Source organism: Sebastes fasciatus, chromosome 7 (assembly GCF_043250625.1).
Source record: "Sebastes fasciatus isolate fSebFas1 chromosome 7, fSebFas1.pri, whole genome shotgun sequence".
Lineage (NCBI taxonomy): Eukaryota > Metazoa > Chordata > Actinopteri > Perciformes > Sebastidae > Sebastes > Sebastes fasciatus.
This window is the reverse complement of record NC_133801.1, coordinates 13,278,161-13,296,832: the sequence shown is the minus strand read 5'-3', so window position 1 is coordinate 13,296,832 and position 18,672 is coordinate 13,278,161. Positions and strand designations below refer to the sequence as shown.

At 38.9% G+C, this 18,672-nt stretch overlaps 1 protein-coding gene across 1 annotated transcript; it reads left to right on the top strand.

The window, feature by feature from the left end:
• Positions 1 to 5,767: 5,767 nt before the first annotated feature.
• LOC141771430 (acetylcholinesterase-like) lies at positions 5,768 to 17,485 on the top strand. The gene is made up of 10 exons (XM_074641700.1): positions 5,768 to 5,888; positions 6,949 to 7,260; positions 8,934 to 9,153; positions 9,513 to 9,645; positions 9,730 to 9,881; positions 11,568 to 11,754; positions 12,241 to 12,548; positions 13,963 to 14,172; positions 14,263 to 14,420; positions 15,980 to 17,485. Exons 2-10 carry the CDS (start codon positions 6,960 to 6,962, stop codon positions 16,063 to 16,065), a joined length of 1,755 nt encoding a protein of 584 aa, XP_074497801.1. The 5' UTR covers positions 5,768 to 5,888; positions 6,949 to 6,959; the 3' UTR covers positions 16,066 to 17,485.
• The last annotated feature ends 1,187 nt before the right edge of the window (positions 17,486 to 18,672 follow it).

Genomic DNA, 18,672 nt, shown 5'->3' with positions numbered 1-18,672 from the left:
CTGCTTATCCCTGCCTTCATAACAGCAGATTGACATTAAAAGGGCATGGGTGAAATTAACTTGTCTGTGTGTGTATGTGTGTCTGAGTGTGTGTGTGTTTGGGAGGTTGCATTCCAGTCCCAAGCCTATTTTGATGATGTTGGAATGAAAGGGAGAAAACATTCTCTCAAAGGCTCCTATCAAATGCCTGTCATTTCTCCCTTTAACCGCCTAATCCCCGATGGTGTGTGGTTACGGAGCTGTCTCGCTCCTCAAACAAACTGTTTGCTGCCTCTCTCTGTCTTGCTTTCTGTCTCTCTTCCTACTTCTGTCTGCGCATATATCCATCTCTCCAGTTGAGCTGTACATGTCTCTAAAGAGCCAGACCTCCCATGGCTCCCTTTCTCTTGTGTTGATGTCCACTATTACAGCTGGCTGGCATGTTGAAAAATGGAGAGGCGGCGAGAGAGAGAAAGACCGACAGACAGAGAGACCGAAAAAGACAACAAGTCATTGCATAGGGAATAGGGTTAAATGTTTCCCCGTGCAGGTTTGAAGTTATTACTTTAGGAAAATCACTCTATTTCCGGGGAACAGGAATTTCTTTCCATGAGTATGAACTCATTTTTGAAAAATACCAAAACAAGAATGAAAAAATTTAATAATACTAACCATTTCCCTTAAAACTACACTCACTTTGAGGATATACATACATACTGTAATAATTTGATTTTGTCATTCTCAGAATGCCATCTAACCAGTTTTAATATGTACTGTATGCTAGGGCTGTCATTCGATTAAAATATTTAATCACGATCAATCACATGATTGTCCATAGTTAATTGTGATTAATTACAAATTTTTCTATTCGAAATGTACCTTAAAGGCATATTTGTCAAGTATGTATTACTCTTATCAACATGAGTGGGCAAATATGCTTGTTTTATGCATATGTATGTATATATTTATTATTGGAAATCAATTAACAATACAAAACAATGACAAATATTGTTCAGAAACCCTCACAGGTATTGCATTTGCATAAAAAAATATGCACAAATCAAAACATGGCAAACTCAAGCCCAACAGGCAACAACAGCTGTCAGTGTGTCAGTGTGCTGACTTGACTGTGACTTGCCCAAAACTGCATGTGATTATCATAAGGGGCATGCCTGTAAAGGGGAGACTCGTGGGTACCAATAGAACCCATTTTCATTCACATATCTTGAAGTCAGAGGTCAAGGGTAACGTTTTGCATAAGTTTGGAACATGAATTAGCCTCCTTTGGTATAGTTGGTACCAATGAATTCCTCAGGTTTTTCTAGTTTCATATGATACCCGTATCCTCATTTTAGCTTTAAATATGAGCCCGCTACAACCTAAAGATCGCAAGTTGCTTTAATGCGTTAAAGAAATTAGTGGTGTTAAAACAAATTGGCTTGGTTATTATTGCGTTAAATTTGACAGCCCTAGTATATGCATTATTTGTGAGTGCAACAACATCAATTCATAGGGCTGAAATATGAACTGAAGGTTAAGTGTACAAGTAGAGTCCATCACATGCTGACATTTCGGCTTATTAGTTATTTTGTAGTTCTTTATGGTTTAAGATGTTGTGTGGTAATATTAGAGCAATGTTTTTTTTATATATTATTTGTTTCATAATTTTTACTTGATTGGATAGATAGCTTGGAGAGAGACAGGAAAGGCAGAGGCGAGAGGGGATAATATTATGTTCACTATCATATTGTCTATGTACAATATGATAGTGAACATAATATTAATCAGGTTGATTTAGGCGTGTGTGCCTCAGTCCATATGGGTTGTGCCAAAGCACAGAAACCCAGAAAGGCTTTTTTGCAAAGCTAATCCAATTGCACATTAACATACTATAAATAACATGAATACATGCACAAGTACACACACATATCTAATGGGCATTCTCATACATGTATGCATCCATAAACAAACACAGATATAGGCTACATACACAGATTAACACACACAAACCCAAAGGCACTCACTCACACAGCACTAAATATTCCAAAGAAAAGTTTACTTTTCTCTCCAGCTCTGCCCTCCAGATAAGTGGAAAAGGAAAGCAAAGATGACAAAAAAAAAGTCACAGACAGAGTAAGCAGACCATAGTGTGAGAAAGAAAGAAGGGATAGAAACAGCAAGTGTTGGAACAGGAAGGAGGAACAATATGCCATGCCATCATGCCAAATAAGCTTCTATTTCCAGGGAGGTCATTAAAGAGAATATACTGTGTGTCCAATGGCGTGGCAACTTAAAATCAGTTGCTGTCTAAAGTCATGTGAGAGAGGCAACAGAATGCACAAACACAATATTTATCTATCAATTCTCATAAAGATCTTTAATGCGTGCACACATGGCGTCACTCCTAGTGAGTGAGCACGCTGCAATGACTAACATACGGCTTTATAAAGTCATATAAAGACCGCCTTGAAAACATCTGCATGCCATAAAACACATTCCTGTACCAGGTTCCCCTTGTCATCTTGTGCCGCAGCTCAAATTGCCGTGACCTGGAATGAGCTAGAAACATAAAACTTGGCCCAATAACTGGAAGTTATGTGCAAATGCTTCCCAAGAAATATGACTCCAATCAGTCACAGGTGGCGCTGTAATCAACGTCCAAAAATGCGATTTTGGAAAGGCCGCTCCCCGCACACCGTAAGATATGACATGGAATTTGACAAACATGCCTAGCTCCATTTGCGCTACAAATAAGCCATAAAGTCCACCATGATGGATTTTTTTGCTAATTTGCATAATGTGTAAAACAGTAATGTGACATCTACTTTTTGAATTTTGACTCTACCAACACCTGATTTGGTATATAGCCTTCTGGGACTTCGTAAAGGGTGGGCAGGAAATTAGCCAAAGCTGATTAACTATTTGTTCAATCATCACACATTTTGGTAGATATCTTCATTCCTTCTTGGGGAATAGGCCTCCAGAAGTATTTTGAGCTTGACCCATTGGCCCAAAAATGTACCTCAAAGCTCCGTGGACAGAATTTTACTTAATTTGGTGCACATGCTCTGGGGGCAAGTATTAACCAAGATCTGAAGTGTCATATGAAACTCAGGACCATATGTGGAAATGATGTGCTAACGCTTCCGCCTCATTACAATTTAATCTGTAGGCCAAGAGATATAATATTTTAAATTGGTATTATTGTAGCATTTATGCAATATTATATTTGTGTACAATTTAGTTTGTAGCAAAAGCTACATAAAGAGTTTTTATTAACCAAATATATTAAACTATGGAAATGTATGTCATATGTAGGCCTAATATGTAATGAAATGAATACAAAAATACATTTGAAGTGGGATATATTATAAAGATGTACTCGTCAATAAAACTATATCTAAATAATATATATATATATATATATATATATATATATATAAATAAGACATGTGCAATGATCATGTCATGCATCTGTTGAAATAACACCTTTTTTGGTCCAATTCAGGCACTGCACACATCTACATCTCAATGTGCCCTACAAAAAAGCCTCTTGGACAATTAAGGCCACCTTGATGGATTTTTGCTAATTTGCATAATCTGAAAAACAGTAATGTGAATAGAACTTTATGGATTTTGACTCTACTGGCGGCTTTGATTTTGGAAATTGAGCTGCTGATTCCTTCTCTTGACAACGAAAGGGTACGAACCAGGAATTGCCATTTGTAATTTGAATTTGTTATTATTAAATCAATTTTAGCCAAACCAGAATGAGCCGTAGTAACCTGCATGACATTTGCAAATTATTGACAAACATGAGCTCTGCTGCCAAAATTGTTTTCCATCAAGTACACAACACAAATGAGAGGAAAAACAAAGAAAAAGATATATCAAATAATTACAGATAAAAAAATAATTATGATTTTGCTACTGATGTGCTGTGTGAACATATTAAAACTTAGATATGTTAATTAAAAACCTTTGTTCTCATCATGTTGTTAAAAACATCATTACGATTTGTTCTTCCAAAATGCATTTGCTAGAATATAAACTGGATTTCTAAGAGACAGGGTCGGAATGTGGGACATGCAAACAAAAGCATGTGTCTTTGTGTTAAATCAACCCATCACTGCTTTTGATGCAAAATGTAACCCTCTTTTCAACTCTGCATAATGTTCTTGCTATTGTTCATTGTTGTTGAACTGATGGCCAGAATATAATCAGAATGAATGACTCTGGCTCAGTGCCAGTCGTCTGTGTCCTGCTGAGGTGACCTGGAGAGAGGCAGTGAACCCTCAGCAATTCATTGCTGACATTGGTGGTAACTATACATGTATTTAATCTTCCTATTATCCTTGGGGTCAATTTAACCACATTCAATGTTTAACGTCTCTAAAAATGTATTTAACATATTGTTTTTTACTACATAATAACTTTTCCTAATTTGAGGACAACTTGGTAAACATAAAATTAACATGATGATATATATTTTATTGTCCTGTACGCATCGATTGTCTTTGGGGTCAATCTGTGAGATTTTATGATGATTTGCATATTTTTCTCATAAACACGTAATGCGTAGTCTGGATGTATATGGGGAGTATTTACGTAGTAAACAAACAGACATAAAGTAGCTGACACATACAATTGGGTGATAATCTTGATTACAAAGTGGATGGAGGGATAAAAGGGCCAATTTTCTGCAGAATTAAAAGTTTCCATTTTACTGATAATACTTTAACTTACATAGGACTTTGAACACATAACATGTATTTGACGCCGTAATGAATTATTGTTACATTGTTGCACTGGTATGTAACTAAAGGATCTGTGCTCTGCACTACTGGACAGACCTGTCTATAGTGTTTTTCAAAGAGTTGAATACATAAATACAGTGTAGATATTTATTTATTATTTATATATTTTTATTCATTTATTTTTATTTGAATAATTAATTATTTTACGCTTGAAGGCACAATGATAATAATAACAACAACAACAACAACAATAATTATTATTATTATTATTATAATTAATTATTATACTTTTTTATAATTATGTTTATTGGGTATTCTTATTTTCACAAACACAATAAGAATAAAAAACAAAAACAACAACAAACAAACAAACACTGGTACAGCTCAGATCAAAAAAATTATATTGGAGGTCATAGGGAATAGTCCATAATGCAAGGAAGTCACAGGATATATGCGTTAATGTTCAGGAGACTCCTTGTAAGATAATGGAAGAGAGATCAGGTCCAATATAATTCACATAGGGCTGCCAAATATTGTGGAACTGATTTACTTTGGCATGTAGAATATTTGTGAGGTATTCCAAAGGGACCATCTCAAATATCACTTTTCTCCAGCCTTGGACAGAGGGTTTCTTATCACTGATCCACTGTAGTAATATATTTTTTCTAGCAGCAAATGTAAGAATGTTACATAACCTTTTGTTGGCTGCAGTAGTTATATTTGTACTTGAGATTCCTAAAATCAAAGACATTGGATATTATAGATTTTTAAATGCATTCATTTATTTTTGCATTTATTTATATTTGCATAATTTATTATTTTATGCTTGAAGGCACAACGACAATAATAATAATAATAATATAATAAGAATAATAAGAATAATAAGAATACATTAATTAATTTGTATCTGGTTCTGTGCATGGTGTTATTTAGTTAATTAGACTAAGTTATTTCTTTACTTTAAGTTTTGTATCACTTCATTACTAATGTTGTTGCTTTCATTATTATTAGCCCTGGGCAGTTGTAGTAGTAGTAGTTGAAGCAGTTGTAGTTGTGGGTGGCGCACATGGCCAGCCCACGCCTTCTCCACCTCTTAAATGCAGTCCCCTCATTCACTCCAGCCAGACAGCAACCAAACTGCTAACTGACGAGGTAAGACATCACTAAGGCTTTTTATTAAATTTAAATTAGTACATTCACTATCAGGAAACGTTTTTTAAGTAGTTTGTAGGAATCTCTGAGTGAGTGCGTCTCTCTATTAAATCCAGCTGAGCGCGACTTTTCCTCTGGAAGCTCGCAGTGTGTTTTCAGTCTGCGCCTTTTGCGCGTTTTGAAATTCAAATAAGACGCTTCTAAAGTGACACACTTGCCGCGGGAATGATCTCTCTCTCACACACACACACACACAGACACAGACACACACACGCAGACACACAGGGTAGATTGCAGTTAACCAATCTGCCAGATGGTTTACTGCATGGCCCAAATGGAAATGTTTTCCTGTTGTTTGCTGTTGCTTGTGTCTATCACAGAGTGACAAATGCATGCTGGCATTTTTTTCACAACAGCCCGAATGCTCTGGAGTCTGGCTATACAGCATCTGGACTTAGACTATGCCTTAAACAGTTCAAGTAATTAACCTAAAGTTACCCTATATAGCTGGCTCCTGCTGCTTGAACACAAGTCCAAACAAAGGACCAGATCACTGTCTTAAATGTGTAATAAACTTTATTATTTCTTGACACGCTGTACACTGACATGGGTTAGAAATACATTTGCTAATGTAGGCAATTATGAAAGCACTCACATTATGTATTTAAGTTACTGAAGCCAAGGGTAATTGAATGTGTCAGGACATATTCTGCCAAAATAAAACATAAATCAATTACAAAACGAATTGACTGAATGCATAAAAATGTCATTACGTTTAGCAAAAATAGTATTACAAATAAATGTAGTCATTAATTAACTGATAAAATGTGACATAAATCAATATTTCTGTTTTAATTTCCTTCGTTATTTATTTTTAATTTTTAATTCCCTTATTATTTACTCTTCTGTTTAATTTTCCTTTTATTTTTTTATTTTGGCAGGTTCCGTCCTCCATAGTCAACACCCACAGTACTGTATTGAAAAAGTTTGAAAATGACAAACCAGTTACATAAAGATGAATAACAATTGGTTTGGGTGTGTGTTATTTTTCTATCTCCAGGATTTCCCATCATGGCGACAGTCTCTCACTGTACACGCCTAGCCCTTCTTCTTTTGTTACCTAATTTCCTGACTGTATCAACTGCCACTCACGATGACCTTGTAATCGACACTAGGAATGGCAAAGTTCAAGGGAAGTTGCTTTCAGTGCCGGGTGGTGATGTTCGAGCATTTTTGGGGATCCCTTATGGAAAACCACCTGTGGGGAAAAAGAGATTCAGCGCTCCAGAGCCAGTAGAGAGATGGGAAGGGGTGAGGGATGCCATCAAATTCCTAAATACCTGCTATCAGGTGCCAGATAAATCCAATCCAGGTAGGAAACATGTTTACACAGATGGACACAATGCATGCATGTACTATATACTGTGCTGTGTACATGTACTGTGGATTATTCAAATGGGTGTTGTGAGTTAAATCCCCACACTCAAACTTGAGTGTGGGGTGTGGCGGATTGTGTATGTACAGTAGGGTGTGGCGTAGTATGCATGTACAGTAGGGTGTGGCGTAGTGTGCATGTACAGTATGGTGTGGCGTAGTGTGCATGTACAGCAGGGTGGGCGTAGTGTGCATGTACAGTAGGGTGTGGCGTAGTGTGCTTATACAGTAGGGTGGGCGTAGTGTGCATGTACAGTAGGGTGTGGCGTAGTGTGCATATACAGTAGGGTGTGGCGTAGTGTGCATGTATAGTGGGGTGTGGCGTAGTTTGCATGTACAGTAGGGTGTGGCATAGTGTGCATGTGTAGTAGGGTGTGGCGTAGTGTGCATGTACAGCAGGGTGTTGCGTAGTGTGCATGTACAGTAGGGTGGGGGTAGTTTGCATTCACAGTAGGGGGTGGCGTAGTGTGCATGTACAGTAGGGTGGGCGTAGTTTGCATGTACAGTAGGGTGTGGCGTAGTGTGCATGTACAGTAGTGTGTGGCGTAGTGTGCATGTACAGTAGGGTGTGGTGTAGTGTGCATGTACAGTAGGGTGTGGCGTAGTGTGCATGTACAGTAGGGTGTGGCGTAGTGTGCATGTACAGTAGGGTGTGGTGTAGTGTGCATGTACAGTAGTGTGTGGCGTAGTGTGCATGTACAGTAGGGTGTGGCGTAGTGTGCATGTACAGTAGTGTGTGGCGTAGTGTGCATGTACAGTAGGGTGTGGCGTTGTGTGCATGTACAGTAGGGTGTGGCGTAGTGTGCATGTACAGTAGTGTGTGGTGTAGTGTGCATGTACAGTAGGGTGTGGCGTAGTGTGCATGTACAGTAGTGTGTGGTGTAGTGTGCATGTACAGTAGGGTGTGGCATAGGGCGCATGTCCAGAGAGCAAGGCACCAAAGGAGGTCATATAAGTACATGTTTGAATAAGAGATGACCTTAAAAGACCACTGCACTAACTTAAGGTAGGCGTTTCAGTCTGTGTGTGTGTGTGTGTGTGTGTGTGTGTGTGTGTGTGTGTGTGTGTGTGTGTGTGTGTGCGTGCGTGCGTGCGTGCGTGCGTGCGCGCGTGCGCGCGTGCGTGTGTGTGTTGGGAGGGGCATAGCTATTTGCAGACACAGCCACCTGTCAGGGGTCGTTTAGATGCCAGTTACAACCAGTGCCAGGCATGTGTACAGAGAATTTACTCCAAATATAGATATGACCACACATAGATATGAACAGAAGGCACTGGGGTTGGACCGCTGTTACTGCTTTGGACAAAGCAGTGTTCATTAAGAGGAAATTTATTTTTACATTTACTTCTTCTGTAACTGTTTGAGAGCTGTTTGTCATACATGGCCATATGAGATAATCAAATTGAAGTGGACCATCAGCTGATATCTAATCTCAAAACACTGCTTGCAATAAAGTGTCATGATGAAGTTGAACTTTAGCTTGTGACTAATCTCATCAAGTATGTTTACCTCTAAACATCTGAAGGAACAGAGATATACGTATCTATCACCTGTTTGACTATAGTCCCAATCAGTTTCTAATGGCATTGATCAATATTGTCATTTATTTCCAGGGTTCAAAGGTACAGAGATGTGGAACCCAAACACTCCTCTGAGTGAGGACTGTCTGTACCTAAACGTTTGGTCACCCCAGCCTAAGCCCTTATCACTGGCTCCAGTCCTTGTCTGGATCTATGGAGGCGGGTTCACTTCTGGAACATCCTCTCTGGACGTCTATGATGGCCGCTTCTTGAGTAAATCTGAAGGCGTTGTTGTGGTATCAATGAATTACAGGTAAGAACTGAAATAAACTGAAAATATGAAATGATGAAAGGCCATAGTTAACGTATATAACTTGAAACTCCTCGGCAATTAGCAATGGGTTGAATGCAGTTCTGACCTTTACATACTTGGATTCACACAGCATTCTTGCCTACATTGGAAGTTGCATAAGGTTATCAAAAAATGGTAGTTGGCTTGGGTGCAATAAGCAGAGTAAAGAAGTTTATAAACAGGAAGGTCCCTCCCACTATGTGCAATACCCTTCTCTTTACTCATTAAGATGAGATGTGGAAACTACAGGAGTAGGTGGATTTATCTTCAGTTAAATGCTGTCAACATCTTTCCTCCATTCTTGCGCTCATTTATCACAGACTCGGAGCTTTTGGTTTCCTGTCTCTTCCCGACAACAAGAACTTCCAAAGCAATGCAGGCCTGCTGGACCAGCGCTTAGCCCTCCGCTGGGTTGCCAACAATATAGCTTCTTTTGGAGGTGATTCCAAAAAGGTAAAATGTTTTCCTAAAATTAGATAAGATTTGTTTCAATTGTTTAAACAAACAATAAAATCAGCTCTTGGCTTTTGTTTCCAGGTGACTCTGTTTGGGGAGAGCGCTGGGTCAGCATCGGTGGGCCTCCACCTTCTCTCCCCAGGCAGCCAGGATCTGTTTCAAAGGGCTGTGATGCAGAGTGGTGCTCCGAATGCACCGTGGGCCACAATCAGCCAGGATGAGGCCTGGCGCAGGTAGGGTGTATTAATTCAGTCACCCGCTTACATCTTTTCACTCCCTCCATCACTCATACAATATGTCATGACCGTCTCATTGATTGTTTGAAGCTGCAACACAGACCCTTTTACATTAAAGTAACACCAAATGAACAACATACATGCTCGTTCATGATCTGTTAGTGTTCGCTTTCTTTCTTTCCAGAGCTCTAAAGAACAATGTCATATTACACAATTTGTGTTCTGATAAATCTGACCACAATCATGGACATATACACCCGGTGCTTAGTCGAAGTTTCCCAATACCATAGAGATAGGAGTAGAATGGACATGGTCAGAGCGGCAGCCATTTTTATGTGTACCGTTGTAGGCTGGTCTCATACATTATCCGTAGCTATTCTTATGAAATTTAATGCACTGTTATTTGTGTATATCCCACAAAATCAGTTCATGTGTAATTGATGTAATTGGGAACCAGGAAATAGAAATAGTGGCCAATGCCGCAAAGGGAGGAGGTCGGAGTGGATGGGTGGGTCAAAAAACACTATACTTTCGCCTAGGAGACCGGTTGTGTGAAACAAGAAGTCAAAGTAGATTTATTCATGTCATGTAATCTACATACTTAAGTAACACCATTTTCGGAGTTATTATAAGCCGTACCACAATCTTCTCCTAAGTAGTTTTCTTGTCTAAACCTGACTAAGTACTTTTGTTGCCTAATCCTAACCAAGTCAATATTTTGCTAAGCCTAACTAAATAGCTTTCTTGCCTAAATCTAAGGAAGTTGTTTTCTGTGAAGACGGAAGTTTATTTTGAAAAGACTGTACGCATGTAACGAGCGGAAATTGACATGTGTTGCCGGACATTCGAAGGAAAATGAAAAAAAAAGGAGGAATAACTTTTTTCGTAAGATATCATGAAAATTCGTTGACTGTTGCCGTGGATGTAAGAGAACACTTCCTTATAGCGACTTACTTCAAGTTGCGACTCACTCATACCGGTGCACCCTCGTGCCGGGGACACTACGGCGGGCATAAGCGTCAGGTGTGTGCACCTTTAGTGGGCGGCTGTGGCTCAGAGGGTAGAGCAGGTTGTCCACCAATCGGAAGGTCGGTGGTTCGATCCCCGGCTGCTCCGGGTCACATGTCGATGTGTCCTTGAGCAAGACACTTAACCCCAAATTGCTCCCGGAGGCATAGCCATCGGTGTGTGAATGAGTATTTAGATTAAATCCTGATGGGCAAAGTTGGCACCTTAGTAGCCTCTGCCATCAGTGTATGAATGTGTGTGTGAATGGGTGAATACTGACATGTAGTGTAAAGCGCTTTGAGTGGTCGGAAGACTAGAAAAGCGCTATATAAGTCCAAGTCCATTTACCATTTACCATTTAGTCCCGCCTTGCAGGCTGTCCCTTTTCGTAGATGTTGAATCGGCTCCGTGACTACCTCATGGACGACTTCCACACTTCACGGCCCCACTGACCTATGTTGTCACCATAACATCTAACAACAATCGCAATTTTCTTCTGACCTAGTCAAATGACCATGGCACACAGTTCGATGTCCGTTCCACTCCTATTCTATTTCTATGCTCGGTACACTCTCTTTCTCAAAATGTGTCCAAAATTGGCCTCCATCTTCCTCACATTCCTCCTCATTTCTTCTGTCACCAACTGCCTTGCACCCTCTCTTCATCAATATCCAGGTCCATGAAGCTGGCGACGTTACTGGGGTGTCCCCAATCTCCTCCAGCTGCTCTGGAAGCTTGTCTGCAGCAGGCTGATGCTAAGGAAATCACATCGAAGCAACACGATGTTTTCATAAAGCCTTCAGCCATAGCGTTACCCTTTGTTCCTCTTGCTGATGGGGACTTCCTACCAGATGAAATCGAAGTAGGTGTGTGTGTGTGTGTGTGTGTGTGTGTGTGTGTGCACGTGTGTGTATGTGGGTGGGTGGGTATGTAGAGATAATATTAGGTGTGAATGTGCCTATGGCATATGAAACATGTTTTTGTGTGTTATGTACACACATTTTTGTATATGTTCACTATGTTACCTCGATTACATGATGTAGCAAATGTCAATCACCTAAATTGCCATTGTTTCTAGATTTTAACATTTGAATTATTATATTTCCAGGTTGCCACACTCTGAAACCTTTCACACATGGAAGTACACTGAAATTCAATTGACATAATATTTATATGATTTAACCTGGCTACAAGTAGACATCTAACAAACTTTGACTTCAACTAACTGTATCCTGGTTTCAGCCTATCATCAAAACTAAGCTCACTGGGTTATTACGGCAGTTTTATTAAACAAACAAATGAAAAACATCTTGCATCACAAACACCAACCACCTTTTTTTCCCTGCAGGTGTTGCTTAGTACCGGTACCCTCCCAAAGAAAGAGGTGCTCTTTGGCTTAAACAAGGATGAAGGGACCTATTTCGTAAATTATGGAGTGCCTGGAGTTACCCTCAATCAGAGTCTCGTCACCAGGAATGAGTTCCAGAAAGGAGTGGCAATGTTAATGCCACATGCAAGTGATGTCACAAGAGATGCGGCCATTTTCCAATACACTGATTGGACAGATGTGAATAATGGGACGAAAAATCGCGACTTGCTGGCTAGTCTGTATGGAGGACAAATGTTTTTTTGTCCCGTGCTAGAGTTCGCTCACAGGTAAAGACCGTTTCAATGGTATATCTTCAGCCTTGTCTGGCACACTGTCTTTAGTGAATCCGCCCTGCACATTGCATATTTACACTTTTTTTAACATAATTTATATTTAAATTGTTTTAATTGTTTCATCTTTTGTATAGCCTACGTATATCCTATGTTTTACACTAGTGTTTTAGTGTGACCTTAGGAATAAGCAACATCGCATTTGCACCGTATATGTTTTGATTAGTTTCAGTTTAGTGGAGGATCTTTCGGTGTTTGTGACAGTTACAGGTATACAAGTAAGAAACATTTTTATAGCTGTGGCTACATCAGGCACACTTGGTAAAATAGAGTGATGCTTTATGAATACAGTGTGCGCTAAATCTTTAACTGAGCCATGCACTATTTCCTTTATGGCGGACACTAATGCAAATCTAAATGAGAGCACTTGATCTGGAAAATCCGTGGATAACTCATCTTTGTATTGGTCAGATTGATTTGTACATTTCGTCATCAGACTTTAACAGAAGTGTGGGTGTAAAAACCCAAACCTCCGTGCCACCTCTTGCATGCCACAGAACCTGCACTTCACCTGTGCAATGGCAGTGTCTATAGCTGTGTAAAATACTGACACTTTGAAATGGTCCTACGCATTCAATAGCCTTTCATCCTCACATAACATCAAAATGTCTTTTGGACTAAAGTGTCTGAGATACACAAGAAAGAAAATTGTGGACCAGATAAGATTTTTAAAAATATTTATTTAGATTTTACTAGGGATGCACCAATCCGATACCGAGTACAAGTCCGATACCAGTGTTTAATTAAAAAGCTTTATGCCTCACTGTGTGGAAGTGACTGGGACCATTCTTTTATGTGTAAGGCAACGTCAGGCTTGATTAAACATTGCTTTCCTACCTTTGTAAAACAAAATGTAACAAATAAATACATAGATATGAATGTACTGAATTGTAATTTAATAAAATAATTGTATCCGATACCAGATTGGCCCATTGTCACCGATACCCGATCCACCTATTTGAGTTAGTATCCGACCGATATCCGATATCAGTATCGGCGCATCCCTAATTTGTATGTCAATGTTGGCTGTGAAAATACAGACAATATCACCCTATAATTACAATAAAAAAAAGAGGGGCCTATGGGTTTTTTCATGCAGTACTCTCCTCTGGCTGAACTCTGCAATAGAGAGTCAATTCTCTTTTCTTGTTTTGTTTCTTGTCACACTAAAACACTAGTGTGGAACATATGGTGTCGTATCCTGTACAGATTGTAAAGCCCCAAGGCAAATTTGTGATTTGTGATATTGGGCTGTACAAATAAAATTGATGTGACTTGACTTGTATTTTCTCAAATTAACCTGAACTAGTGCAGTGCAAAAATAGTTCAATATTTTCTTCTTTTTAACCAGGTACTCACAACGTGGTGGTAAGTCTTTCCTCTATCATTTCGATCACCGGTCGTCCGGCAATCCTTGGCCAGAATGGATGGGCGTTATGCACGGCGATGAGATAAATTTTGTCTTTGGAATGCCTCTGAATGCATCCCTGGGATACACGAAGAATGAAGTGAACATGACCAAGAAGTTTATGAAACACTGGGGCAACTTTGCCCGGACAGGGTATGTATATTCAGACAATCAGTCACTCAACCTGTGTGAGGACCCTCCTGGCACTGTTGAATTGTCTTGATTGGCTTTTGTTTTTGTCAGGAATCCAAGCATTGATGGAGCTAACTGGCCCGTGTTCACCCCTGAACAGCAGGAGTATGTCACTCTGAACTACAACCATCCAGAACAAAAGAAGATGATGAAAGCTAAAGAGTGTCACCTCTGGGGCACAGTAATACCAAAAGTACAGAAACTCTCAGGTTAGACACATCTATCTATCTATCTATCTATCTATCTATCTATCTATCTATCTATCTATCTATCTATCTATCTATCTATCTATCCATCTATCTATCCATCTATCCTTCCATCCATCCATCCATCCATCCCTCATCTTTGGGGCATTAATGCCAAAAGTACAGAGAGTCTCAGGTTATACAAACATTTACTGTATCTATCTATCCATCCATCCCTCCATCCATCATTCTATCTATCCATCCATCCAGCCATCTACCCATCCATCGGTCCATCCATCCACCTATCCATCCATCCATCTATCCCTCTACCATCTATCCACCCATCTATCCATCCCACTCATGCATCTACACAGAACTCTATAGTTATCTGTAGTAGGAGGTATTGCGTCAGGCTCAGCCAGGGAGGCGTTTTGCCTTGTTTAGCACATGGAGGAGATTTGTATCCAGTCTTGCTCCCCTCCACTTCACCACAGTTCTGGAGGTCTGAGTGGGAGGAGAGGAGGGTCAGTCATCACTTCACTGAACACTGATCACACACACAGGGTGAACAATACTCACTCACCGCTCCACTGTGGTCATTATTCACACATACACACATACACCCTGCGCTGCACATCGCCACAGAATTTTTGATACCATACAAGCACTGGTTGCAAACAAAATCCTGCAGTGTCTAACTAAGCATATTAATTTGCAACGTTTCGGTGCTAGACCTTCGTTAGGCAAATGGCAAAACCATACAAAGCACTGTCTACTGATAGTTTATCACCTTCTTCATCCAGAATTAACCTTTCTCCATTTTCCAAATTACATTATGTAACTTTACAGACAATTAGACTTTTGTCAGGCTATTCAATAGGCGTTATCAGCCCTATAAGCCTCATAGATGTGGGTAAATAGGGGCCTACTACACCCACTAGTAGGTTTTATCATCTATTCACATCGTAGATCACCGAAAGAAGGCATAAAATAATGCAACGGAGACCTCTAGCGACCGTCCTAATTATGAGAGGAGCCGAAGGGTAAGTCAGGCGCTGTAGTATAGACAGTGTGAAACTCCAAGTCAGGGACTATGGATAGGAGATCAGAGATCGCATCCTGTGTCAAACCATCAATGTGTAGTTGTCTTTGTGTTCGTAGTTATTTCAACCCAAAACACGATATTTTTCCCGAAACTTAACAAATTTTTTTTTGCCTAAACCCGAAGAAGTTGTAGGTTTTTTTGCCTAATCCTAAATATTTTATTTGTGTTCAAAACATGATGTTTCATTCAGTTTTACAACTTGTTAGAACATGTTGCTTTTAAGTTTCATTTTCACTTTTACAACGTGGTAGGCCCCTACTGATCCACATTTATGGTGGTTATAGCGACTAATAACGCCTATTTAATGGCCTGGGAAACAGTCAAATCGGGTGAACTTTAAGTTCACTACTCTACTAATGAGACTGATCATGAAAAATATTACAGTTTTGTATATGTATGCACATATCATCTTAATTAAGCAATCCTGTTGTGAAAGATTACAAAATAAAAGTCTCTCTGTCTGCCTCTTTGTCCACAGATGATCTGCTGACTTGTGTTAAAGCCAATGGGATTATACTCCACTGTAATTACATCCTCCTCTTCATTCTACTGGTTATAACTTGAACCTATTGATACAGGGAAGAGACCTGCCTTCTACAGTCTACAGCCATACACAACAGTTTACAGAATATATATATACATACAATAACCACAATTCATAGTGATTGCTTTATTAAGAGATGCAGCTGCTGACATATCATGGTAGCGACATGCGCCTCAGCTCTGCAGGTGCTATATTTTAGGATGCTAAAATACAAACGGCCATGATGGAGCAAGCAGTATTATTTCTTTTGCAGGTATGGACATTTTATTTCTGATAACTACTTATCATTCAGATACTATTTGTTCATATTTTTCTTTAAAAAATGTGCATATAAATGGTGCTTACAGTAAATGCAGAGAAGACTGAAATGTTTGAGTGCACTCATATTGGAGATTAGTTTGTGAATGTAATGCAGTTGACTGAGCTTCACTTACAAAATTAATTTTCAACCTGCAGATATCACATTATTTTCTTGTTAAGTAAAATCTGGCCATCACCACTTTCATGTATAGTAGACTACTTCATCACAAAGACAATCAGGGATGCTCTTTATAATGATATGTTGTCTATTGTATTGATCAGTAAAAAACAAACAAACATATAATTATGAATAAAGATTTGGATGTATTTTTGAGAATAAATGCTCTAGCTTTTTCCTAAAATATGCCCAAATATTGATGGTTACTGAGCAATTGCTATTCACGGCCCTTAGCTGGATCCACGACTGGCAAAATCAGTATTATCTTTTTAAATAACTCTTTATTACTTCATGACATTTTCATTATGCTATTAGAGTCCTTTGAGGTTTTCATTCTTGTTTCATTTTTTTTCTTCTTTAGCACTGGTTTTATGGTTGTTTTGTTCCATATGCGTCTGCCCTATGACGTTTCCTGTATGTTGAACTATGCTAGGATTGTACCTCAATAAATCACTTTATAATTTGTTTGGGAAACAACAAAAAAGTTTATCATTGTTATGTTTTTTAGACAAACTTTTTCAAACTCATTTTAAGTGATGGTGGCTTCTTCTCTTTGTAACATTAGAGAGATGGTGGAGGCAGAGGTTGGGCGTGTTCTTGCATATTTTGGCTGATACATGTAGAACATAGTTGAGGATTCCTTGTTGAATTAAATGAAATAAGGAAAGAGGAGGAAGATTTAAAGACAGAAAGAAAAAGAATAAAAATATTTGAGAGGGACATGGGATTCAGGGTCAAATACAGGACGAGGGAAAAATTGGAATTTGGTAGATGAGAGGCACATTTCTTCTTTGTATGGAAACTTACTGCAGATCTGTACACACTCAACTCAAGTATTCACTCTTATGAATGTACAAAAAAAAAGTTGCAAAATAACTGATTTGATCTCATGGACATGTATAATCTAAGATATTTTTAACAAACAAACATGTAATTATGAATAAAGATTTGGATGTAACACTGAACAATGGGTATTCTTTGAATTAATACAATTATTTTGATGTATGATGTTGACTGATTTAAGGTTTGTCTGATAGATATGAACACAAAACACAATTTTGTTCTTACTTCCTAGAAGTTGTATACAGACTCATTTCTAATTATTTGGGGGGTATATCATTTGGTATTTATTTTGAGTATGTGCACTATCGCTGGTCAGTCCTGTCATACACATGATAGTAAGCAACATAACGCATTATGTAAACACAAGTTATTTGTAGTGTCAATGCCAAACAATCTCATAGCACCCTATGATTATTACTTGCTGAACGATATCTATTCTTGTCATCTGAAGTGTTTCACAGTTAAGCATACTGTGTTATTGTTCCTTGTCCTGTCATTAAAGACAGTAATGTGATAATAAACAGTGTCGCGGAGCAAAGGTCAAGAGTGTTGATACAAAAAGCTAATGAGATGTTGGAGAGAAATGAACCGCTTTGGTTGAGTGACCTTGAATGCTGTTTAAAATCCTCAGTTGCAAAAGTAATTACATTGTTTAAGCTTCTGGTACGGAGTGTGTGTGAGTGGGGAGTGTTTTTTTAAAGGTTGCAAAGACTTTTTATATGACTTTAACATGTTCTTTTGTATCTCAGATTCAGAATCACTTTTATTGGCCAACTATGTGTACTCACAAGGAATATGACTCCAACCCATTGGCTATCGTCTTCATTATGATTTAGCTTTTTATTAGCTAAAAAATATACTGTTAACTGAGTGTAAACTGGCTACTTGTGAAACAGGTCATAAACGTCATCTCTTAACTCCATTATCTCAAGTTGCTAATCAGTCTAAACAATAACCGGCATTTTTGTCATAATCTGTTTGGCTCTTTACTCTTCCCCACCACCGCAAACACACACCTATTCAAACTTGCTCAAAATAAGTTAAGATTGTTCTTTTCTATTTGACCTTTTAAAGTGACTGATGACTCCTGACCAGTGCTCACAGGATGTGGTGTATGTGCTTATGTTGGACACTGTTAAAGGAAAGGATGGAAAGTAATATACACACTGAGGGCAGGGAAGTTGCAAAAGGTGTGTATTTGGAAAAGGTGGTCTGTTGAGACATGACCGCTGGCATTAGCAGTGACATCACTGCACCCTCGTTTCCGAAGACGTTTGGTATTTTCCGAAGAGAATCACATTGTCTA